The 24,557-nt window shown below is 52.8% G+C and overlaps 8 protein-coding genes across 8 annotated transcripts; 4 read left to right on the top strand and 4 right to left on the bottom strand.

Annotated features, from left to right (window-relative positions):
- Nucleotides 1–11: 11 nt before the first annotated feature.
- Nucleotides 12–9,311, bottom strand: CLUP02_07374 (uncharacterized protein; the record flags this gene model as incomplete). Its single annotated transcript, XM_049286369.1, has 22 exons — nt 12–87; nt 149–219; nt 260–372; nt 438–793; nt 926–1,046; nt 1,106–3,210; nt 3,325–3,710; nt 3,782–3,875; nt 3,984–4,183; nt 4,271–4,465; nt 4,522–4,802; nt 4,852–4,933; nt 5,001–5,052; nt 5,117–5,676; nt 5,730–6,008; nt 6,100–6,322; nt 6,566–6,787; nt 6,889–6,951; nt 7,016–7,054; nt 7,240–8,724; nt 8,777–9,143; nt 9,215–9,311. The coding sequence occupies 22 exons, from the start codon at nt 9,309–9,311 to the stop codon at nt 12–14; spliced, it is 7,467 nt and encodes a 2,488-aa protein (XP_049143512.1).
- A 2,467-nt stretch (nt 9,312–11,778) lies between these two features.
- Nucleotides 11,779–12,890, top strand: CLUP02_07373 (uncharacterized protein; the record flags this gene model as incomplete). Its single annotated transcript, XM_049286368.1, has 3 exons — nt 11,779–11,800; nt 11,864–12,323; nt 12,386–12,890. The coding sequence occupies 3 exons, from the start codon at nt 11,779–11,781 to the stop codon at nt 12,888–12,890; spliced, it is 987 nt and encodes a 328-aa protein (XP_049143511.1).
- A 2,761-nt stretch (nt 12,891–15,651) lies between these two features.
- On the top strand, nt 15,652–16,393 carry CLUP02_07372 (uncharacterized protein; the record flags this gene model as incomplete). The annotated part of the gene is made up of 3 exons (XM_049286367.1): nt 15,652–16,037; nt 16,093–16,221; nt 16,330–16,393. 3 exons carry the CDS (start codon nt 15,652–15,654, stop codon nt 16,391–16,393), a joined length of 579 nt encoding a protein of 192 aa, XP_049143510.1.
- A 212-nt stretch (nt 16,394–16,605) lies between these two features.
- Nucleotides 16,606–17,292, top strand: CLUP02_07371 (uncharacterized protein; the record flags this gene model as incomplete). Its single annotated transcript, XM_049286366.1, has 1 exon — nt 16,606–17,292. The coding sequence occupies one exon, from the start codon at nt 16,606–16,608 to the stop codon at nt 17,290–17,292; it is 687 nt and encodes a 228-aa protein (XP_049143509.1).
- Nucleotides 17,293–17,644: 352 nt separating this feature from the next.
- CLUP02_07370 (sorbitol dehydrogenase) lies at nt 17,645–19,141 on the bottom strand (the record flags this gene model as incomplete). Its single annotated transcript, XM_049286365.1, has 4 exons — nt 17,645–17,851; nt 17,910–18,378; nt 18,455–18,742; nt 18,864–19,141. 4 exons carry the CDS (start codon nt 19,139–19,141, stop codon nt 17,645–17,647), a joined length of 1,242 nt encoding a protein of 413 aa, XP_049143508.1.
- Nucleotides 19,142–19,581: 440 nt separating this feature from the next.
- On the bottom strand, nt 19,582–19,910 carry CLUP02_07369 (uncharacterized protein; the record flags this gene model as incomplete). The annotated part of the gene is made up of 3 exons (XM_049286364.1): nt 19,582–19,630; nt 19,695–19,790; nt 19,819–19,910. 3 exons carry the CDS (start codon nt 19,908–19,910, stop codon nt 19,582–19,584), a joined length of 237 nt encoding a protein of 78 aa, XP_049143507.1.
- A 91-nt stretch (nt 19,911–20,001) lies between these two features.
- Nucleotides 20,002–21,109, bottom strand: CLUP02_07368 (aldo/keto reductase; the record flags this gene model as incomplete). The annotated part of the gene is made up of 3 exons (XM_049286363.1): nt 20,002–20,592; nt 20,653–20,931; nt 21,005–21,109. The coding sequence occupies 3 exons, from the start codon at nt 21,107–21,109 to the stop codon at nt 20,002–20,004; spliced, it is 975 nt and encodes a 324-aa protein (XP_049143506.1).
- A 427-nt stretch (nt 21,110–21,536) lies between these two features.
- Nucleotides 21,537–24,476, top strand: CLUP02_07367 (uncharacterized protein; the record flags this gene model as incomplete). Its single annotated transcript, XM_049286362.1, has 6 exons — nt 21,537–21,545; nt 22,053–22,185; nt 22,370–22,524; nt 22,587–23,255; nt 23,327–23,696; nt 23,773–24,476. The coding sequence occupies 6 exons, from the start codon at nt 21,537–21,539 to the stop codon at nt 24,474–24,476; spliced, it is 2,040 nt and encodes a 679-aa protein (XP_049143505.1).
- Nucleotides 24,477–24,557: the final 81 nt, after the last annotated feature.

Raw genomic sequence — 24,557 nt, 5'->3', positions numbered from 1 at the left:
GACGTGGGCCATCAGCCTGATATACGTCCATCCAAAAGGCCCAGCCGAGCCCAAGCACCAGTACCACCAGCAGCTCCCTCGCACACACTTCATCATCAGAGTCGTCACTCGCTCATCCCTTCTCCTACTTTACTACGCATGTGCGTACGTGTGGCTGAAGATGCCCATGGATACGTCATACGGGTCCGTGATGGAGGCGTCGAGGCGCGATGCCATAGGCTGCCGTGCTTCGAGGTGCTGTCAGGCAGCCGGGGAGGACCCCCGTCGAGGACCCCTGCGCAGCGGCATCATCAAGCGCAATGACAAAATCCTGGAAGTTGGCAGCCACATCAAAAGTTGTGTGAAAGATGCGCCACGCGGGGGAGAGTCCTCCTGGCTAGCTTTGACCACTCAGCGCAAGCGAGCTGCTCTCTTGTTGGCTTTGGGTTTCAGATTACGCCTTGGGGAGTGAGTGGTGGGAAAATGCCTCTTTGGGTGAGCTAGAGTCATCTCCTCACACTCTTCGAGCTGGTTGGTTTCGTGATGGAGCACGTGGGGAGAGAGACCAGCGGGAGGGAGATGGTGGGATGGGACGTGGTATCCAAGTGGGTGAAAAGAAATAAAGATAATGGGAAAAGACTGGCCCAGATCGAGATTGCGGGTTGCGACGTCATCCCGCCGCTCTATGGGGCCATCTCCGATGAGAGTGGAGACAGCGATCCGGGCAGCAACGGCCTGGTGGGGCCCGGCGTTCTCCGGGCCGTGATGGTCGTTCAAGATCACGATGCGGCACCGCTGGGAATGAAGTACGTGCCTATCACCTCATGCGAGAAAGCATTACTTGAGTATTATGAAAAAATCGGGGTGGTTTCTCTACAGAAAATCCCCGGCTAAGTATTTGACTATTGAAATAACCATGACTTTAAGCTCATAGTCAAGCCCCTACTTTGGTTTGATGCCCTGCATCGTCTGGATGGTGGCTGATCTATGTGAAACTTCCAAGGAGACCGGTCTCATTATCCTTCCAATATTGAATATGAGCTCGAGATTCCCAAGGCGTATTGTGCCTATATCTGGGTAGCATTGTTTGACACGCATGAGATCGCCGGGGTTGCATCCAGCTCACGGACTTCCGTAAGTGCCGTTGCGTTTGATCTGTCTCGAGAGTGTGATACGTAGAAATGTACCTGTTGAGGTGTAGCTGAGATTGGCGACGACTGATGCTGTTCGAGCTCCGGAGTAGGACTAGTAATTCCCAGCTCCGATACAGCATTGCCGTTGAGTTCTGGGAATCTTGGTCCGGCAGGCATACGCCGGGGTTCCGCAGCTACTACAACGCGATGATAGGAACTTGCCTGCCTCAAAACGGTTCGACCAGTACGGAACCATTTTGCGGGAGTGAACCACTCGCCAACAGTCACACTTCGCCCCGGGACTCGAGTCGCAGATCGTCTCTGGAGCTTGGTAGGCCGGCGTCTCTCCTCGAGCACACCGTCGGATTGAGGCATCCGCCAACTTCTTATCCATGCCCACCTTTCTGTATGCCTTGCCGCTGGAAGCATTGCAGGGCGTTCCAGTTCGATTGCACTCCAGGTCTCTCGGTTCAAACGCAGAGGCAGTCTGGTATCTCGGGTGCTTTGTCGGCGAGAATCGCATGGCAGTGATAGCTCGGAAACGGTGCCAAGACCAGGCTCTGACCTAGCTATTGACCTGTTCAACCCCATGGCACTGAATGAACGAGCGATTCGACCATACACAGGAGAACTCTCAGGTGTGGTATTGGGTGAAGATGCTGTTGTCGCAGGGCTTGTCGGGATTGTTTCCGTCGGCGAACTCCCATCGACTGTGTGGCCTTCGATGGTGCACGATCTCGAACGTGCGACTACTATTTTGCTCGTATCAACTTCGAGCCGACGGTGATTTGCCATGTTGAGTCGTAGATTCGAGGGGAGATGGTTGATGGTTCCCCAGCCATCCCATCGGACTTGTGACACCTCCTGTTCAGATGGTGAGCTCGTGGTGGCATCCTGCTCACTGGGCTGTCCTATCGGAGAGTCTGGTAGAACCACACAGGCTGGATCGAGGGTATACGGGCCCAGGGCCGCAGTGAGAAAGTCAGAGTGATTTTGAAGGAAATCCGCAACATTGGCCGGATGCCGGTACTTGAATCCCGGTGATAGCCTGCGTCGAAAGACTTCTGCGCTGAGGTAGTCGCTAGTCATGTCGTACGTCGTAGCCAACAACCCTAAACTATTGTTCAAGTCTTGCATGATAACATCGGTCTTGCGTAGCTTGGATAATCGTGCGTGTCCCCTGAGTGCTTGCTTGCAGGTGTCAAGAGCTATGTCAAAGGAATACTCAGACAAGTACGCAAGTGCCAGAGCATGCAATAAGTTGCACACCACACTATCCCTGCTGGACTTGGAAGAGGCCAAGTCCATAACGACAGGTTCAGCCAACTTCCAGTTGCCCTGGAAGAAGTAACAAATGGCAAGCTGGACCTTGAGGCTGCGCATCGAGATGTAGCTACTCTGGCAGTACTCCTCCTTGTCTGCGGTAGCTTTCTCGCATCGTGCGAGAGCTTTCTCCAATAGGTCACCAGCTTTGGTGAAGTCTCGAGCCTTGATGCTCTCAATCGCAATCTGGCGAATGCAGAGAATGTATTCCCTACTGAACGCAGCTTCGTCATCATCATCATCTTCTTCATCTTCTTCTTCTAGTTTGTTGTCTCCACTGGCAGCAACTTCTAGACTTTTTAGTTCATCCCCGTCATCTGGAGCTGGAGGATTGCTTTTGACTGGCGAAAAACAAGTTTCTGGAGGTGACAGGTTGTGGAACGAAGTATTTACTTGCGGAAGCAGCTGTGGAGTCATGGATCCGTTTCGAGTTCGACCGTCGACGATGAATCGCTCTATTCTTTCTCGCTGGAACGATGAAAGATGACCTGGCCCACTGAAACCGGCGGATGATGAGGGTTTCCAGGTTCTGTCGCTGTGGTCTCCCCGGGATGTGCCGGCAGATGAGCTTGCAGTAGAGTAAAAGCCATCGGCCGCTTTCGCCAGAGCTTTCAGGTTTCTAGAAAGTCTTGCGTCGGATAGGCGACTGAAGCTGTGCGTAAACACTTCGGATGGCTTTGCCGATATTTCATGAGCTCGGTCGATAGACTGCCTCAATCTGAATAATTCGTCCATGATCAGAGTGTGGGACATTTTGCTTTTGAGAGAAAGCGATCTATGATTTGACGGATTAGTTGACCGGCTTCAGCGCAAGGCGACTCTAACTAGGTTTGGGTGAGGGGGGGGGGGGGGGGGGGGCATAAATCAACAGATTGACGAAAATACTGACACAGTGATGGTGTGAAATATCGTCTGCAAAGCCCCATTAGACTTGTGAATCTTCTCTTGGAATGTCACTAATTCATTGCCATGGACTGAGAGGTCGAACATGGCTTTGATCTTCCATCCAAGAGCTCGAGAGCTTGCCGCCTTCTTGATCTTCTCGATGAGCATCTTCAAGTCATTCAGGGTAGTCTGGCAGTCTGCAAGCGCGATATCGCTTTGTTGCAGCAGGTCTTCTTCAACCTTTGCAAGGTCGTAGGATCGGCAATCTTTCAAGGCTCCTTCCACTGCTTCCAGCAGATTCGTCAGGTTCTTGAGCTCCTCACAGAGCCTAGTGACCCTGGCATCCACCGTCTTCAGACCATGAATGAAGCCATGCAAGGACTTTGTGAGCTGCAATGTTCGAAGTACACCTCGTTAGACTACATTTTGAAATTAGACTATAGACTTTAAAATTGACTCACGATACCCGATGCCTCGATCAGGGTGATGATCGAAGCTGTGATAGACAGTGGATCCATGTTCACGTTGCAGGAGAAACTGGCAGACGCAAGTTGGCTTGGTGACCCTGTCACTACGAGCAAAAGAATCAAGAATCCATTTCCAGGAAGGATTCACGCTGATTATATCGATCAGAATCATCATAGGCCTCTTTAATCGTGCGACTCTGGAAAAGTATGCCTTCGACTCTGCCTGAACGCCCTAAGAGGGAGAGTCGTCCTGAGAAATGCAGAGCCGAAAACCATGCAGCCCGCATTGAAATACCTCGCATGCAAGGTGAATGACTCAAATGTCAGTCGTGAAATATTCCATAATCCCAAGGCAGAAACGAAAGGATCCTTGGAAAGGCAATCGGATGCCTCGAACTACACAGCCAATGATTTCTGTTGCAGGCGCCACATAGGGCGACGTAAGGCTAGAAGTGGCGCATCGGACTCTCGCTGCATACTCACTTTGTGTACACGGCCAAGAGTCTTCGGTGTGACGGACGCCGCAAGCCGGCATTCTGACCTGCTGGAGCTACGAGAGCAGCCCTCATATTGCAACCCAGAAGCATCCCTCGTCCCCTGGCTGCTGCTATCGTTGTGTCGCAACACGGCAGAACCGAAGGTTGCGGGCGCATCCTTAGTACTTATAAACCTGCAAGTCTACAAGCACTGCGCATAAGCTTCGTATTACTTATTACACTTGCCAGCCTCAGAACCTGGAAGGAGACTCTCTTCACGCCTGAGCTGCCTTGAGTGTCCGTCAGAATGGTGGTCACGCCGACCCGGCGAGGCCGACGATGCTTTCGGGCCCGAATAAGCCCCATCCCGTCCTCCTTTCTCTGCCTAGAGTCGCGGAGAAGATCCTTGACAATGCATTTTCTTACCGAAGTTCGATGAAGATATTCTTTCAAAACGTTCTGTAATCTTTGCCCGCGGCAATATGGCACTTTAATTACACCGGGACATTTAATGATAGCCCTGAAGACGGCGTTGCAGACTTTGAGAGATAGGTAGAGTTGTACAGTCCAAGCATCGAACCAGGTCACTTGAGGTGCTTAACGCATTAATACTCATGACTTCATTATCCTCGGGTCGGAGCATGAAGCTAGTGATGGAGAAACCCGAACACTGGTAGAAAAATAGCAACATCCCGCCATCATACCACCAAAATTTAACCCTGCCATCTTCTATACACATCGAACTGCTGGTGCATACGCTCTTCCTGTCCAGGAGTGAACTCAGTCGTGCTGGATTAACAGTCAGTATCTTCGACTCCAATCGGAGAGCCTCGATCACTGCATATTCACTCACCAAGTGTCATCCGAGTAATCCATGAAGTTGTGAATGGGATCCAAACCAGGCGAATCAGGGCAAGAGTCCCTTCCAACAGGACACCCCGAGCTCCCACCAGCTTGCGCAGGCGTATCGGCAACCTGATCATTGATCCCTTCACAGAAACGTCCATGGAACGTATGGAGCAGCCCAAACCAGTGCCCGACCTCATGGATAGCAACATGCCCCTTCCGCGGTGTCGTGTCGTTGCCGCTGCGGGGCGTCATGCCAGGCATGGAGTCGCCGTTGACCCAGCATCCATCGGTATAGAATTGTTGGCTGCCCTCCTGCACGACACCTGCGAGCGCGCACTGTCCGCCAAGGCTGACACCCAGATCCGAGAAGAAGTAGACGTTGAGCGCATCGTAGCCCCCGCGGCGTGTGGCGGTGCGCCAGGCGACGTAGCCTTCAAAGTCGGGGATGCCGATGCCGGATTCCTCGTAGAAGCCCTTGCCGAGGACGTCATCTACGATGCGCGAAACGTTGACGAGATTCAGCTCGAAGCCGTACTTGAGGTACGTTGAGTGCAGGACCTCAAACTTGTGGGATTCGGTCAGTACTGGCTTTTGGTGAGAGCGTCAGTAGGTCTTACCTGGGCATCGACGACTGCGTCGGTGATTCTATCCTTGTTGGCCACGGTGCTGGTGACGTGAAAGTACACGTCGACCGGCTTGGACTCTTGACGCTTGACGTAGGCCGGAAGCGCGATGATCGGCGTCTCAATAGCGGCCAAGTCATCATTGAAGCATCGGAGCGACCCGAGAACCGACGATATTCCAAAGGAAAGCAGCAGCGCTGCGGCGGCACGCGACATCATCGTATCGAAAGTCGGTGGAAATTGGCGGTGCGGTTCGTGCAGAGGAGCGACACCCTAAGAAGATCTCCACGATTCCCCAAACCCGTCATCGCTACCTACCTCATCTACTTATACATAGAATATTCCCAGAAAAGAGGGAAATGACGGCAACGGGCCAAGGCAAGACGTCCAACACTGGAGGAGTCCATCGTGAACACGAGGCCTTGGAAGCTTGGCGGACAAGCTTAAATCGCGAGAAAGGTCGACCACTCCACCGCCAGGGCAACGTTCGGATCCCCAGGACAGCAAGGATCTCCAGTGAACTGCCGAAATGAGCAATGTCGCCCGAGTCAACGCGCATGAGAACCGCATCGACTCTCGTATTGAGTCTCGTGCGTGCAATTGGGTATGGCGACGGTCAGTCGAGGGATAGACAAGGAGGGAAACGGCAATTGATGGTGTAATTTTCAATCATGCGTTCCAATGATTAAAAGCACTGTCGAGCGCTGCAACCATGGTAATCCTGTCACCGCGGAAACTCAATCGAAGTCTAAATTTGGCCTCTTACTAAACCTTTCCGAGCTTCCTCTTTTGATCGCGTTTTCACCGTGCCGCTCTCGCCTGTTGCATACAGGTAGCCAAGAGGCCAGGTTAAGGTCCGTTCAGCTCCATTGAGCACATCAATTTTCCTATTAATATTTGGATATGGACAGTCGAGACCGACTAAGCCTTGTTTACGGGGCTGCGGATATCGGAGGAGACGGAGATCACTGGGGTTTGAGGTCCGGAACGGATCCGGACACGAACCGATGAAGCCGTGCAATGGCACCGGATATTCATAGCGCTGTGATAGTCTGAATCGGGTGTCTGGCCAAACGAGGACTTCTTATGGTCAAGGATTCACAGCGAGGGAGGTTCATGGCACCTCTCAGGCCTTCGACGACTGTCATTTCACCCCACCCGAAGCCATGACATGAATCTTTGGCCCAGCGTCAACGCTTCAGGGCAATGGTCATCACTGGATAATTCAAGACGTCACACCAACTAGCATCGGCTTTAAAACTCTTTTCACAGGTACTGACTTCAAATGCCAATGAATATAGGTCAGATAACAAATGTTTCTATGAGCAGTCCATGCCAGGACACATGCCCTTATCCAATAGACGTGCGAGCGATATAGACATGTGAAGAGAAGGCGATTATACATGAGTCTACTTAGGTATATACACTAAAGCCGGCCCCTTAACTCCGTGCTTGCTACGTCCGTCATCATCAACTAAGATTAAGCTGTATTTACTTCTTGCACAGGCGATCGGTCTGCTTGGTGAGCCAATCCTCCTGGCGGGCAATGTACCAGTCCTCACTGCCGACGGCGGTGGGGGCGTAGAAAACACCCCAGGGGTCAATCTTCTTCTTGAGAGCGTACAGCTTGGCGTAGTTGGAGCCGAAGAAGGCCTGGCCGAAGTCGGGCTCCATGACGTCGCCCTCGTTGCCGTAGCCACCACCGCCGGGGGTGATCTTGCGAAGACGGCCCATCCAGTCCTGGGTGATGCGGACGTTGGCGGTCTTGATCTCCTCCTGGGTAGCGGTAGCGCTCCAGCCGCCACCAATGATGGCGAACATGAGAGCCTCACGCCAGGCTGGGTTGGCAGAGCTGGCGGTGACGTCGGAGGGAGCAGCGGCGTTGATGTTGTACTGGATCAGTGCGGAGCCCTCGGTGATAATTCCCTTGAGGGTAGCGATAGTCTCGTTAAGGAGGGCGGGGTCCTCCCAGTTGGCCTTGGGAATGAGACGGTTAGCGGTACGGACGGTGTCGGTACCGACGCTCTCCATGGGGAAGTGGTTCTTCCAGGTGGCGTAAAAGTTGTCGTGCTCAAAGTACTCGGGCTCGACGCTGAAGCCGAGGGCAGCCCACTCGGTGAAGAGAGGCTCGACCATGGCCTTGAAGTCGGCCAGGTTCATGCCGGGGACCAACCAGGGGCGCATGCTCCAGAGGTAGGCACCGTTACCGGCGGGGAAGAGAGTCGAGTATCCGTAGGTCTTCTTGGCAGAGAAGTCGGGGAAGCGGCGCCAGTAAGCCTCCATGGCGGCCCAGAAGACGGTGGAAGAGATGTTCTTCTCGGCAGTGTTGAGGCTCCAGGTAAGACCGGCAAACTGGGTCTTGGGGTAGACTCGGACGGTCATGGAGGTGACGACACCCCAGGTGGCACCACCGCCACCGCGAACAGCCCAGAAGAGCTCGCTGTTGGTCTTGTCATCAGCAGTGATGTGGCGGCCGTCGGGGGTGACAATGTCGACGCTGAGGACCTGGTCGGAACCAAGACCGGCGACGGGGCTCATGGGGGAGTGACCACCACCGGCAATGTAGCCACCGGTGACACCGACACTGCGGCACTCGCCGCCAACGGCGGTGTAGCCCTCCTTGTTGGCAGCCTCGTACAGCTCAGAGACCTGGACACCGGCACCGAGCTTGAAGGCAGGACCCTCGTAGCCACCAGCAGACTTGTAGTTCTTGATGAACTTGAGACCCTTAAGGTTGTGGGTCCAGATGGACAGAGAACCGGCACCGGTGTTCTTGCCCAAGAAATCGTGACCAGTGTTGCGGACAACGAGACGCAGGTTAAGGGTGCGAGCAAAGTTGACGGCAAGCTGGATCTGGGCCACGTTGGTAGCCTTGACGGAGTAGAGGGGGAAGCCACCAATCTCGCAAGTGCGGTTGTTGGCGGCGTTCTGGGGCTGGCAAGTAGAGCCCTGGTAGAGAGGGGACATGACTGAAGTAGGATCCTCATCGCTTTGGGATGTTAGTCTGAGGTGCTGGTATCAGTCAAGGCAAGGTAACTTACTGAGTGTCGGAGTTGGTCCAGTTGTCGAGGAGGTACTGGCACTTCTCGGCATCGTAGTGCTCACCAGCGTAGCAAGCAGCTCCGAGGGGAACCGTCTTGATGAGGGAGTTGCCAGTCAAGAGGTTGAAGACCTTCCACACGGGCTCGGAAGGGTAGAAGAAGTCGCCGGGGAAGAGCTTGCACTTGTTGTTGGGCTCAGTGCGCTTCTCGATATTTGTCGCGTCAGCGAAGGTAAAGAGCGAAATGTTGCTGAGCTCGAGCTGGGTGAGGTTGGCCAGCACGGCATCAGTCAACTGGATGGTCTCCTCGGGGATGTCTGCCTCGGGGAACTCCTCGGCGGCGGGGGCAACAGTGGCCTCGTTGGCATCTGGGAAACGTGGTCAGTATGGATGTTGATGAGATCGGCAGAGGGTGACTCTGGGGGAGGAAGTAGCTTACCAATGGTCTCACCATCGACGACGAGCCTCTGGGCTCCGACGAAGTTGGCCAGCGGCATGGCCGCGGCGAGCAGCAGAGCTCTTCCGAGAGAAGGCATCTTGACAAGAAGGGAAATCTGCTTGTCGAAGAGGATTAAGGATCCTTGCAAGTTGGATGCAAGTGGGATGAGGAGAGGGACAAGGAAAAAGAGTTCACGATGGACGTGCTCCTCCTCTGGAGATATATACGTCCATGATCATCAACGGCCTCGGGCCATTCCATGTCCTGTCAGTTCTCTCCCCCGAGTCTCCCCCCACACGTGGCTACATGCAGCATTTGCAAGCTATTGGTTATCAGCCGCATGATGCCTCCCAGGTTGCCGGGATCCACGTTATCGCCACGAGGAACATGGCCTTGGCTACCCGATGCGCATCTTATGTCCGTATAGGCAAAATGAAGACCCCATCGCCAGGAGCTGCTATCAAAGAAGCGGCACCTGGAAGGACCAAAAAGCAGGATGATCATCCTCGAGGGGTGGCTTCTCACTCCCAGCCGAGCCGATGGAGAATGGGATTTCTGCTTCCTTGGGGCTTCGCAATGGCCTAGCAGGGATGCCTGTATACGAAGACTTGGCAGGCCAGGGTTTGGGCGAAATTAATTACTGTCTAGCCCCCAAGTCACCCCCAACGTCTTCCTAGTACGCAGTAAACCGCCGTTTCCGTCGACACACAGCGGCATATTCACGGCACTCGCGGCAGTTTGCTGCGGGTTGGTTCAATAGCCTTACCTGGAGCCGCGCTGTAGAAGTTGGGCTTTATTTTGCGGAGGCCATCCTTTTTTCAACGTCTGTGGTTCGTTTAGATATGAGATGAAACTACCTTACTACACACAACTCCAACTCCAAAAGTTGCAAACTCGGCAAGACTATCAGAGCTCCTCTCGCAACTGCAACGTAGCAGCCGAAAAGTTCAATGTTGGAGTGGAATCCAAAGATTCTTCAATGGCATTGGCTGCCTACTGGCCCCTCCTCGGGGCACAATGTCCCGCCGGTCCTGCATCATCTCAGGGGCACTAGCTTATTCCCTTGCCACTTTGCCAAGCCGCCTATTTTGACATCCACGTCAAAGAGAAGTCGGCAACGCAGGGAGGTTTTTTTGAACCTGGAAACGAGTGCTCTGGAGCTTCTTATCGTTCTAGAATGCACTTGTGAAGTCAAAATCACGCACTGAGGGCCCCTCATCGATACCAAGACTCTCGGGATAGACCCGATCAGAGTAATATCGTCAGCAACCGTGCGCCTTTGACAACGACTCGAACACTTCTTTGATCTATGAGCAGCCCAAATTGGTCTCCCGGACCCCGACAATGATCACACCGAGCGACCATACTGCCCACCGGCCGTTTGGAAAATCTGCGCCGCTCAAGGCAGTCGAACGGGTGGGAACTCGGAGGATTTCTGCGCCGCCTTCTTCAACGGAACGCCACGGCTGCTAGTCAAGCTCGGCGCAGCTAGGATCCATTTTCCTGTTCTTTGCAAAGATACACACCCCAACCGTAGACGTACGCATTTTTAGTCACTGACTCTCTGTTGCCTGTAAACTCTGTTGGTTCAGGTTGGGAACTGGTTGGTCGAACTTGGCCCTTTTGTCTGCCCTCTGTTCATCTCAAACCACTCTGAGTAACTTTCTGAACCCTGCCCACTGCAGATTTCGGATCCCTCCAGACAATGCGTGTCTTGGAATGTGCTGGCATACTTCATTGGCCCGGGGAAGTGAGGCGCTCTGCATAACAAGCGAATATGGGGAATGGAAGGGCGATCCCTCTTGATCAGAGATGATGAAGGGAGAGACCGAAGAGGGGATCCTTCCGCGGGTCAGCCGAAAACTTTGACTTGCTCAGCTCCTCTAGGCGGCAGGCTGTCGGATCCGTGTGTCGAGATCTGCCATTTGGTGCTGGTTGGCTAATATAGAGAAAGGTCGTATTTCGTCTTGGTGCTATTAATCCGCACGAAACGAGAAAGTCTTGGGCAGCAAAAAGATTTCGGTACGGAGTATAGAACATTAAAAGATTTCCCGATTCCCATAAGGCTGCGATGGGACCTGTTGCCTCTTCTCCGGGTTTCCTCTTCCACTGGTGATCTTAGTCCCAGTCGCTCCGTCCCGACTGCCTGCCGCAAACCTTTAGTCCGAGTCTTTTGCACGTTCTTGCAACTAATCGACCTTTCCGAAGCGGATCCCCTCAAAGATCTGGCCGGCCGAGATGCCATTTCATCTACTACCTCGAGGCGCGCCGCCGCATCCCGATGTTTTGACGATACCCACACCTCCACTCCAGGAGACTGCAATCATCATCATTTTCTTCTTTCCAGCTCTATCGATTTGCACCTTTGGCCTGCGGGCATACGGTCGGATAAGCACGCGTCAATGGGGACTAGGTATGATGTCAGCATAACTTCGTTGTTGCTTGAAGCTTACCATAGACTATTTATTAGATGACTGGCTATGTGGCTTAGCCTTGGTACGAACATACGGGGGTGATTTTGGGTGAAGATGTAGCTAATGGTTAAACAGCTCTTTGCAGTCTTAATGACACCTCCTCTGTTCATGTGTAAGTAGAACTATGTTTAAGAAATGACCACCCAGCCAGCAAGCTGACACTGCCGGAACTCAGTTGTCAAACTCAATTATTTCGGATGGAGAGCTGTAAATGTCCCCAAGGATTTCGATAACAAGGCCGGGCTGTGGTGGAACTTCTTGGTACAGATGGCCTACAATCCAGTGCTCGCTTTGGTCAAAGCATCGGTATTGGTATTTCTACTTCGACTAGGAGGCCAAAAGCGAGGCGTTCGAACCGCTATCATCGGACTCAACATTTTCAACGCATGCCACGCAGTCGCCGTGTTCTTTACCGCCTTATTCCAATGCCTACCTATGGAAGCCAACTGGGACTTTTCTCTGCGAGGCCAGCCAGGCACAAAATGCGTCGACAACTCGTTTCACGTCATTGCATCTTGTATCACGATCGTCTCGGACCTTCTGGTACTCGCCTTGCCCTTTTGGATATTTCTCGGGCTCAAAATGCCCTTGGCGGCCAAAATGGCAGTCATTGGGGTTTTCCTTATGGGTCTTGTGTAAGTGATAATTTCAAGTGACAATAACCATTGGTCAAAGCTGATTGTGTTCGGATTAATAGAGTAACGGTTGTTGCTGTCATCCGAGTCATCCAGATCTACAAGCTATTCTTCGTCCCATCACCTCCAGGAACCGATCACTTCCACAACATTGGCCTTGTGAGCTCTACCGTTGAGGTTAATCTGGCCATTTTCTGTGCCTGTATTCCTGCATTGCGCCCTCTGTTCCGCCGATGGATGCCGAAGCTGTTCGGCGGCACGACGAAGAAGACGACCGGTAAAGGATACTACGGGAAATACGCGACCGGCTCATTGCGAAATCCTACTGGGGTGCAAGAGAGCAACGATATTACACTCAAAGAGATGCGCTCAAGAGCGCACTGCACGGAAATACGCAGTGTCTCTCCATCGGGTTCTGAAGAGGAAATTATGACATACAACGGAATCGTCAGAACCACAAACGTCAACGTCCAGTACGAATCCAACACCAGCGTAAACGATTTGGAATCTCGACACTCAAGCGAGTATAAAACGATCGACAAACCAACGAAGGGGACAGCTTTCTGAAGACGATGCTTGAAACTTTAATCGGTGTTCTTGGGCGTTGTGGATCGCGGGACATCCCGCCAGGGTTTCAATAATACCACTTTTTGGATCTGCCGGGTGCGAGCAAGGAACCATTTACTAGTCCGCACCATGCACGGCTGCAGTTCGCTGCCATTTTTTGCACGTTTATACTGAATACCTTGGATACCCTTCTATAATCTCACTTTGTTTTACTGTTGATCTGCTGAGATTCAAGACGCCATCGATGATCGTGTGATCTTGCCTATCAGTGGACCTGAATCTCTCGGCGGTCTACTCCGCAAAGACCTGACTGAATCATAGTGCGTGAGTGCATGGTATGAGTTCGTTCTCCCTTGCCAAAGAGGTACGGAGTCCGACTCCATTCCCTCCCGACTACAACTCTAATTCTCGATTTCTCAGTGGTTGTGCCCTTGCCCATCCTGGCTTTTCTTATTAGGTCGAAACTCAACTACATGATGCGGGCTTGGCGTCGGTGCCTTCGAACGCTTAGTGGAGGGATTGGTACAGGGTCTACGCGTTGTCTCCATCCTTTGCGATCCCCTTATGTGCAGTCAGCGATTTTATGAAAACTTACAGAGTGTATTTGGGTAGCACTTAGCCCGCAGGCAGGGCTAGGAGCTACATAGTCCCGGCAGAAGGGTTTCCAACGAAGGTTTGAATAACGCTAGAGAAGACGTGATAGAACCAGACTGTCACACACTGGCTGAGATTTGAGGAGTTCTTAGAAAGAGGTCTTCACCTGAATCGTAGTCTCTGGCTAGTCACCTTCCCACAATGGAGCGATTTTCTTCTCGTCAAGAAAGACGCGCTTTCGGCCCCATCCCGCCCAACTCAGAGAAAATGAGGCGATGGAGATTCCGCAAGTGAGACTCCTTCTGGCAGTGATTGACATGGACATGGGCAGAGGGTCCTTGTCAAGTGTCGGCCCAAGGAATTAGCCAATTTTGACAGGCAATGACAGCCCGCGACGGGCCCAGGACCCCGACACTAGAAGAGCCGGCCCCGCTGTGGTCTGACACGACTAGCGGTGCAGAGAACCTAGATCCTGGGATTATGGGAAATGGAACTCCCCTGCCTGCTGAATGTTCTTCGGACTGGCCACCTATTTTCTGCTGCCCAGGTGGGCGGGCGCCGACGTGGGCAGACGCTCGGTGCCATTGGGCTTTGGAGAAAGAAGGGATACTACGACGGGGTCGACGGAGACCAGGGTAATTTTAACCTTGTTCAGACGAACTATTCCGTGCGGAAACTTGACAGGTTGACCGTGATGCTTCGGGCGCCCGCATCTCGCGGTTTCAATGTTGCGTGGACTGCTGAACCCTGTCAGTACTAACACGACCAAACGTCCGGAAGCCTATTGGGCCTCACAAGCATCCAGCCAAAGAGACAACAGCATGCGTAGTCCGCTCCGGTGTGCAGCTGCCGAAATTCAAACCTGCAGTTGGGGATCGATAGTCTCCATTTTCCGTACAACTTGCAAGGTTAGGATGCAGGCCAAGGCCGCTGATCTTTCCCTCTGTTCCCTTCCCACGGATTCGTGGAGATCGGTCCAGAGACTTCGAGCTTGACCGCTGAATGGCTTTTGCATTTGCGATGCCCAGAAGCACAGGACTCAGGGCAGATCAGAATGCGAAGCGAATAGGCTTTTGTTGATCTTTGCTTGGCTTGATCAGCGTCTCAAGGACATCGAACTGAAGCTTTGGTTAGGCGACCCGGGATACATGGGCTTTATCCATCGATTTCTAACTGAAAAGTCTATCCCCGCACAATTGAGATCTTGACTGATAGAACTCAAGGGCCTGTAGCCGCGTTGGCTGATGGATCCCCAATTACCTTCCCGCGAGCGAGATAGAGAATTTCTGCATTCTCCAACTTGTCATACTTTAGCAGAAGAGAAGAAACCAAAATCTCTTCCTGATAAACGGGGTCCGTAAAGCAGACAAACCTATGGGTAATAGGTGTGTCATCCATGATGTGCCGATGTTTTACGATACAAAAGCGTTCTACAGCCGGATCTTTCCCATATCAGCATCGACGATCAACTCCAAGAACCGTCTCGCTGATGCCCATATGAGTCTCGAATATACAAAAGTAATTTGACATTGAGCAATCCAGACCTCAAACGTACTTCTGCATGCAGGCTTAGACGTGATCATAGTCCGTAGAAAATAGCACCGTTGTCTCCAGTCTCTAGAGCAGTAATCTCCACATGACGATTCGCTGTTATGTCTTGTCGTGCGGCTGAAAATAAAATAGAAACTCCCAGAATCATACGAGACGCCAGAAGATGTCTCACTCGTACTTGAACCAAACAGATGGCATGATTGCTACTTATCCGATTAGGTGAACGTTTCTAGGTTCTTTTTCTCAATTTTCACTGCATACCACCTTGTTGGCCAAGATATGTATTGACCGCAAACGCAAAAGGGCTGTCAGTCAAGTTCAATTTGCCTGGTGTCTACTGTTGTGGCGCCTCGAGGACCTCCGGATGCAGGCAAGTTCAACCGCCACATTCCTCTCAATCAGTATCGACTGATATTCTCGCGGGACCAGCCGAAAGCTACTGAATTTGCGCATTCCTGTGATATTGTTTTGATGGTTTCGTTTCCGCTCTAGGAATGAGCCTACAATCTATGCCACGTGGAAAGGAAGATGTTGGAAACTTAAGAGGACGGGTCTCCTTGAGAGAAAATCAATTACACCACTAGTGTCTGTAATTCTGGTACCTATCCTGATCATAATGCGTCTTCTTGCTTTAGCATCAACTTTACTCACTGCTCTTGCAGCGGTGACCACTGGTTCATTTCTATCTCCTAGAAAAGAGATAGCATTGTGTCTTTGCGAAGACGAAGCATGGGATATCACAAGACGGTGGCTCAGCGTCTTCTCAACCCCTGGCGTTTCTAGCAAGGCGGAGCTAGCGACCATCGTTTCTCAAAATCTCACGAGCTACGACGACGCATTTGGGCCTCCAACTATCGGCATCGATGGACTCTGGGCCGCCCTGACAGCACCTGGCAACGCGACGACAGCCAACGTGACGCAGACGCCTAACTTTATGCTCCATGCATGCGACCAGATTGCGTACAACTGGCAGTACACCGCCGTTACGACTGGTTATAACTCGTGAGTCTGACGCTTATGAGCCAAGGAGAAAACAGATGGTTAACATTGCGTCAAGAACGGTACCGGCTGGAACGCCAGTTGCGTTTACCGGAAATGATATCATCCGAATTGATCTAGCGACAAGGCTGATATCTAATGCCACTTCCGTTGGAAATTGGATTGTACTTGCCCAGCAACTGGGAGAGTCATGTACGGTCTCATGAAATCCTTCTAATCTCTGTCAAATGGCCCGTATATCATCTATATTGCGAGTCTAAGTCAGCTACACTCGATGCCAACTTACCTGAAGTAGCTTGAATCTTGCAAAGCAACATGGAAAGAAACTTTCATCTAATCAGACCCTGAAACAATCCTGATTATCTGAGATATATGCATAGCGTGAATGGAAACTAGGCTAAGTTCCTAGGAAGTGAAATTGTCCACTGGCACTGAATGACCCAGTATTGCCTTGATTCACCAACACCGGGTTGCTGAGGTATGAACTAAACCAAGTATAAAGACTTAATTCATGACCACACTCATGCGGCCCTAAGAAAGGGCATCAATCATTTCTCACCCAACAAGAACAATGAGCGCACGACCACCCAATTACCCTGGCTTAGGCCACGAGAATGATGACACTCCTCGCCGTCACCCTCAACACCGCCAGCCTGACGATCCACCCCCTCCTGCTTACGAAGAAGTGCAGACCTATCCTACCCAAGATGAGTATCGGCAGATCCCAATCATAGAATCGGTAACATTTGGCTTGTCAACATGGCCGGATAGTGCAGCACCATATATGGCACTTAACAAACACTGGCCGTCAAACCCGGAAAGGAAGAGAATGGACATGGTCTATAAGATCCGCTACGGCACCAAGATGTGCGAGTTCATCCTTTACTGGTACCCGCCTCCAGTCTCACGGTTTCCGGACAGTCGAAGAAGACGGGCGGAACAGAGATATCTAGAGCACTTTGAAGATCTGTGGATGGAGTCTCCGACCCCTGAGGCTTCTCCTCACTTCCTCCCAGTGCTCAGACAGCTTGACGCGGCGATTATCCACACTATGATGTCGCAAGAAATTCACTTGGAACAGTCAGATAGGCCCTGGAAGTGCCAGATCATTGACCAATTTGAAGACCCACACCCTCCAATGCATGCCATGGTATGGACCGAAGGGTGGGCTGACTATCGTCACCGGGAGGTTCTGGCGGTTGCAGTATACAATGGGTCGGACGTCCATGTCATCCACGAGGACAGGCCTGGTCAGTGAGGCCAACACATAGTATGAGTAGGCGAGGAACAACAAGTTACTCCCAGTAGTCATCCACAGTCTAAGGTAGTTCCATAGAAAGCGTAGCAGGGTAGCATGAAGTTGCAAGAAGCTGTGCTCATCTGAGCCCAAACCCCGAGGTCTCCAGCCGTATCAATGAAGAACATGACCATGGAACGTGGATCAAAGCTGAATTGTGACGAATGGATCCGTAAGAAAATTGCTTGTATATATATAACTGATAAACCGTAACGCCATATACGCTGAGTATGCTAATTCATGCAATTCTCATTACCTGGCTAGACTAGCCCATGCCCCCTAATATTAAACCCTCAACTCCCTGCATATCGCCTCAGAAGATGGGCGAGTCAGTCTCATCTACAATCTGAACCTTGATGCTACCATTTCTGTAGTCTGACGCGAGGGTAAGGGCGTCGACTGCCTTCTCGAGAGGGAAAGTGTGAGAAATGAGGCTCTTGAGGTCGAGGATGCCGCTGCTCAGGCAGGCGATGCCCGCAGGCCACGTGTCGCGGTATCTGTTGATGAACTCGAGCTTGATCTAGAGAAATCCTGTTAGTCCCCAGCTCTGGTTCAAGTCCGTATGCATGTCGACCTACCTCGGCAAGAGAAATGTGCATAAATGGCAAGTTGTTCATAATCTCCCTTCCAACACCAATAACCATAACCGTACCACCACGACGAACAGTGAAAGCGGCAGTGCAGATGCTGCTCTCGACACCGGTGCACTCAAGCACCGTTCTGGGCGCGCTGTACTCGTCGTCGCCAAACAGCTTGCGAATAGCCTTGCCGTTGCCCTCGTTGCCAAGCGCGGGGTCAATCTTGTATGTAATGACACTCGGGACTAACGTCTTGGCGAAGGCGAGGCGGGAGGGCTCAATGTCGGTGATGACGAGCGGGTGAGCGCCCGAGGCCCGCGCCGCGGCGAGGGTGACAAGGCCGATGGGGCCTGCACCGCATACGACAGCGCCGACGCCGAGAGAGAGGCCTGCGGTGCGGATGCCGTGCATGCCAACGCTCAAGGGTTCGAGGAGGGCGCCTTCGGCGTAGGAGATGTTGTCGGGGAGCCTGAACAGAGTCCGGGTTTAGGTACATGTCTACATATATCCAATTGAGTTTTTCTTAGAGGGTAAGCTCGACTTACTTGTGAAGCCACTTGGCCGGGTGGCACTTGTATCGCTGGATCGTGCCATGGTATGGGTAAACACCAGAGAACTGGACATCTTCGCAGAGGTTGTACCGTCCGTCGACGCAGAGGAAGCATTCGCCACAGGGCACGCCTGGTTCGATCGCGACGCGGTCTCCCGGCTTGAGGTTCTTGACGCCCTCGCCAACGCGGATGACGACACCTGCTGCCTCGTGGCCGATGATGCAGTCTCCCTCGAACACAAGCGTTCCGATGCGGCCCGTCTTCCAGAAGTGGATGTCAGACCTGCAGAGCGTCCCGAAAGTCAGCGTTTGCCTTCATGATCTTTCGCAAAGTAAGGCTGAGCTCTGTCGGACTGAGGCGGGTTGCGTGTTCGACGCATTTGAACGAGACTAGAAAGACTTACCCGCACACTCCGGTAGCCTTGACGTGGACCAATGCCTCTCCCGCCTTTGGTGCGAGAACGGGCGCTTCCTCTGCCTTGAGCTGGTGATCGGCTGTGACTACCAGCGAAGGGTTCGGTAGCGGCGCCTGGATGGTTTCTTGGTTGGCACTGACCGCGGTAGGCTCGTGGTGATGGTGGTGGTCGTGTTGCTTCAATTCTGTTACAACGACAACGCCATTGGACTTTGCGGGCGCAATGCCATTGACAGGCGCCTCTGGCGACATCGTGGTAGCGACCATCCTGCAGGTGGTTGGTCTCCGGGAATAAAATGCAAGGGAGATGACAGTGACTTAGAGGAACGACTGCTTTTACAAGTATATGGACAACTGCTAGCAATGTCGAAACGATGTAGTTGGGATCAACACGGAAGAGAGAAACAAATGTTTAAGGACAGTCGCTGGAAGAAACGTGATGTGAAAGGGGAAACGGCTAGACATCTCAATTTGACAGGATTCGTTGAGGAAGCGCTCTTAGTCTATAACCCTCTATGCGTCCTGTCCCGTCAAACAATTATTATTTTTTTCCATCGTCGTGTGATACCCCTCTGCCGGTAACAATGTCCGAATTTCCAACAGCTCAACCTAGCTAAGGGTCTGGGCAACATGCGGGGAACCGACCGAGCGATTAAGAATGCCTCTTCTGTCGCGCCTTGCTCAAGTCATTGCCTGATTTGGATATGTTAAGCACCGCCCGGCAGTTCTAGATCGTTGCGCCGGGGAACATGCCGGCTGTGTGTAGTTCGTCCAGATGATTGGCTCTGGACGATCTATGGGAAGCGGTTGGTTTTGTCACCCCCGAAGCCGCCGAGTTCCGAGCCGGCATCGATGCGGGTTCGGCGACAGACAGCACGGCCAATTCGACGCAATCGCGGCAGTATCAGAGCCTAGACTTGAAGATGACGAGCAAGTGCATTCACTCTTGTTGTTGGAATGGATACTTGTCGCTCATCAGACACAGGCACAAGAAAACACGAACGAGGGCGTGATAGTTGGGCAAAATTGTTTTCATTAATTCGTAGCAGGTTCTATGACTACTAATCCCGTCAAGGTTCCTTTTATCCAGATCCATATAATACCGCAACTCTCATCTCAGACTTCGTTTATGCGAAGATGCGCAGAGGGCGCTGGGGCAGGTAGAACCCAGGGTCGTTGAAGCGGAGACCACGGTCAAGGTCAGAGATGGACTCGATCTCCTCGGCAGTCAGGTCAAAGCCGTTGACCTCGAGGTTCTGCTTCAGGCGGTGCTGGCTGTTGCTCTTGGGAATGACAGCGACGCCGCGCTGGGTAGCCCAGCGCAGCAGGACCTGCGCGGGAGTGACCTTGTACTTGTCCGCGATCGCCTTAATGGCATCGACCTCAAAGAGGCCCTGAGCGCCGGTGGCGCGCTTGTTGGAGATCTCGAGGAAGGACTGGGGGCCAAAGGAGGAGTAGGCCGTGACGGCGATCTTGTTCTCCTGGGCCATGGAGATGAGGTCGGGCTGGACGAGGTACGGGTGGTGCTCGATCTGCAGGGCGGAGATGGGGTGGCGGGCGTAGGACTGGATGTCGTAGAGGGACTGGGCCTGGAAGTTGGAGACGCCGATGGACTTTGCGATGCCCTCGTCTGCGATCTGCTCCATGCACTCCCAGGTCTCGCGGATGGGGACGTTGTCGGGCTCGACGATGGTCTGCGCGGCGTCCATCCACCAGCACTTGGGGTCTCCAAGTCAGCAAATCTTTGGTTAAAATGATGATGGCATTCATGAACTTACGGGGTACTCGAGCTTGGAGGGCTCAATGTACTTGAGTGCAACAGGGAAGTGAATGAGGAACAGGTCAATGTAGCCCAGGCCCCAGGTCTCGTTCTGCTTCTTTGCCATGGCGACGGCATGCTCCTTGCGGTGGTAGTTGTTCCACAGCTTGGTGGTGATGAAGATGTCCTCACGCTTCACCAGACCGTCGGCGATGGCGCGGCGAACACCCTCGCCGGCCTCCTTCTCATTCTGATAGTCGTAGGCGCCATCGAAGAGGCGGTAACCGGTCTTGATAGCCTAATTGATTACAGTCACGGATTAGAAAACATGTTCACTTGTGCGTAGAGCTGAGCGCTTGGATGAAACTCACGTTGTAGACGGTATCGGCGCAGGTCTCGCGGGGAACCTTCCACAGACCGAAGCCCACGAGGGGCATCTCACGGCCGGAAGCGAGAGTGATGGTGTCCTTGCCCATTATGAAGATTTTGAAAAGGGGGTATAGATACTAGAGTGACAGGAAGTGAAGTTGCGTGATGTATGAGATGAGGTTGCTCTAGAATGACGAGCTTTGAGTTCTAATATGCTCTGTGACAAGATTCTACTTTTTTTTCCTTGCGTTTAACCCCGCCCTCAGTCAAAAAGCGCACACAACCCCGCCTCCGTCAGTAGAGCACCCATCCCTCCGGCTGTTCTTCTGAGCATCATCATGGAGGGGTTGAGCCTGAGAGGCAAGGTGGCAGAGCTTACCGGATATGGCAATCTTAAGCCTTGATGATTCAGAAAAGAGCATGTATCCCCGCGCTTAGCGTCCCCCGGTTTGACTCGTGTTCGACTGGGTTCTACGAGGGGTTAGAAGCCCGCTTCAAGGAGATGAGCTTCTCTGCCGTCCACCTCATAGTTGAATGGGGATTGTGAGCTGAGTGTCTAGTGGTTATTAGTATACAGACTCAAGAGAAGTATACACGGATCGTATCGGAAGATGTCCGGCCAGAGTAAATCTCAGATTTAAGACTCGTCGCGTATTTACCGCAGACTTACTGAACGTCGTCTCACTCGCCAAAGCATGAAAATCATCCCATCAGTGATCAAACCCCACGGGTAATATCCACAAACAGCACTGTCCCTGCAAACACTTATCCCGAACCGCACTCGCGTCAACTAAGCCCCGACTTGTCGCTGTAAACCGGTCCTTCCCCTGTTCCACACACACCAACTTTCTCCAGAGACTCCAGCAAAGCTCTTTCTTCCCCATCCATAGCCCTAGAGTTCCTGGAGTCGAGCCCGTCCGTACCTCGGGAAACCCTCCACTATTTGTTGGGGACCTTTTCCGCCTTCCCAATCCGACAAGATTATCCCCTCCAGCCGCTGTTGTCCGTTCTTCAGCCATGGGCACACAACAAGCACCCCAAACATAGCAGCTGGTTGCGATAATGACGGATGATACGGATTCAGTATCAGCAAGCGGCTCTGGAGCAGGAGCAGGAGGTTCGAAACAGAGGCACAAGAGGACGCGGACGGGGTGTATGAAATGTCGGGTCCGACGCCGCAAATGTAAGCCTCTCTCACTGTCTCCAGGTCTCTTTTCGTAATGCTCGTAAATGTTGTTCAAGACCCACTGAGATGTTATCTCACCGAGCAGAGCTGGCATGACGTCGCATGACACTGCAGCTTAGCTATGTTTACTCGGTGACGCTTCATCAAGTTACTGTTGACACTCTTTATTGACCAAATGTAGGCGATGAAGGAAAGCCGCGATGTCAGCGCTGCATCGACGGAAACTTTGAGTGCCACTACGGCCCCAGACTGACATTCTTGAATAAGAATGCATTGACGGTGTCATCTTCGCCCAAGGTGCCCGATGCGACAACGCCAAAATACTCGCGCCTTCAGGTCCGTAAACTACTAGGAACCATCACCCGGCTTAGTGTTTCTCGACTCACACATAGATCTAGTTCGTAGGTGCCGGGTCGTCCAAACAAGCCGCCAAAGATCCGTCATTACATGCATCGTCTCCGCCGCGCGAGCAACATGGAGTCAACGGGAATGTCGCAAACGATCTGAACCGCAACCACTCATCTCTACCGCCACCGCCGCCTTCGCAAACGCCAACGCAAACGGTGATAACCTTCCACGCAGATACCCAACCCCCAGAACCATCGCCAGCGGCGACGACTAAACCATCACCTCTCGAGCCGAGCCTCGCGACGCTGAATCACAGCCGCCAGCACCCACCGCTCGAGCAATGGCGGCCACCACAGAGTCTGGGTAGCCTCGGGAGTCATGATAGCCTCTCATCACCGGTGCGAAATCTTGATATCACGGGGAAGCTGACGGGGCCATCACCAAATAATGACGCTGCCTACGAGACGGCCTTGAATGTCTTGCTGTCGCTCGGAAACGAAGGGCCAGCGGGGCTAGGTCAGTCGCCTGATCATGGCTCCGGGTCCTTTGCGGTTGTTGGTGGTGATAGTATCGGTGTGGTGAGCCCCGGAGAGATGATGTCGCTGTCGCCGAACTCAACGAGGGAGAGGAGAGGGTCTGGCGTGTCTGCTGCTGGCGGCATTTCGCAAGATCGCCTGCTGCAGCTGTTGCGTCACTTTAGGTATCAGCTCGCGCCATGGGTGAGTCCAACACCAAGCCTTGTGTGTGTGAGGGTTTGGTTGTTGAATTGCTAATGATGATTGCTCCGCAGCTTGACTTGTGTGATATGGGACAAACCTTTGGTCTCTACGTTTCTCGCCTCGCCATCGAATCCGAATCGGTGCTTCACTCGCTTCTTGCCGTTGCTGCAACGGCACAGCAGGCCGATCTGCGCATCGTATCCGGCGACGTCGGATACCTCAAGTCTCTGGCTGAGACGAAAGCTTTTCAGCTCAGCGGACCGGTCATCAACGACAGCGATCTGGTCCACTTGACTCTATCTACGGCATGCCAATTCATCTCCGACATCCCCAGCAGCTGGAATAGCCTGTCGAGTAGCATAGATCACAACTTTTGGAATGTGGCACTGGCGGAAGCAACTCCAAAGACCGTTTCGATATTATCAGTCTTGGTTCGACTAGGTATACTCGCCGTTCCAACACCCCTTTCGTGATGTATGAGTCACATCACAGCTAGTCAAAGGCTAATAAAACGTAGAACTTGCAGCCGCACTCGTAACTGGGGCTCCCATCTCGATCCCCGAACATCTATCCTACAACCCGACCCCACAACAGTGGAACTCCTCCACCATCGCGGAGACAATTTTTCAATACACCATCGAACCCCTCCTCCTCTGCGCAAAGGTAATCAACTTCTGCTCAGGCAGCCTCCCACCACAAACCCCAGCCGATCTCGACCTCGGCGGCGGCGTCCCGCTCACGCCCGTCCACCGCTGGACGATACTCAGCGACGCCCTCGGGTCCTGGTACACCAACCGGGCGCAGGAATTTCGCCCCATGGTGGAGATGGATGGCGGCGACGAGACGCTGTTCCCCGTCGTCCTCTTCACCAACGGGGCCGCGGTCTTTGCGAATCAGCTATATCACACGGCCATGTTGCTGCTGCTTCAGAATAAACCACGGACGTTACAGGCGGCGACGGCAGCGGGTAAGAAGTCGTCGTCTTCGTCCATGTCGCCGCTTTGGCATGCTCAGCGCGTCTGTGGGATCGCGCTGAACAATGACCGGAGAGATAGTTGGGATCTTTGCTTGGTCGCGTCATTATATCTGGCCGCACAGCGGATGACGTACGAGCCTCAGCAAAAGGCGATTTTGGGGTGCTTTGATCGTATCAAATCCATGACTGGATGGAACGTCGACGGCTTCTCGACGAAAGTTCGAGAGGATTGGGGGTTGATGTAGATAGTCATGCTTTGTGGACGCGGGCACACCACGTTCCCCTCCAGTCAAGGTAACCATTACCACACAAGCAGTTGAAGTAAT

This window comes from Colletotrichum lupini, chromosome 4 (genome assembly GCF_023278565.1).
Source record: "Colletotrichum lupini chromosome 4, complete sequence".
NCBI lineage: Eukaryota > Fungi > Ascomycota > Sordariomycetes > Glomerellales > Glomerellaceae > Colletotrichum > Colletotrichum lupini.
The sequence above is the reverse complement of the archived record's forward strand: the minus strand, read 5'-3'. Positions and strand labels throughout refer to the sequence as shown.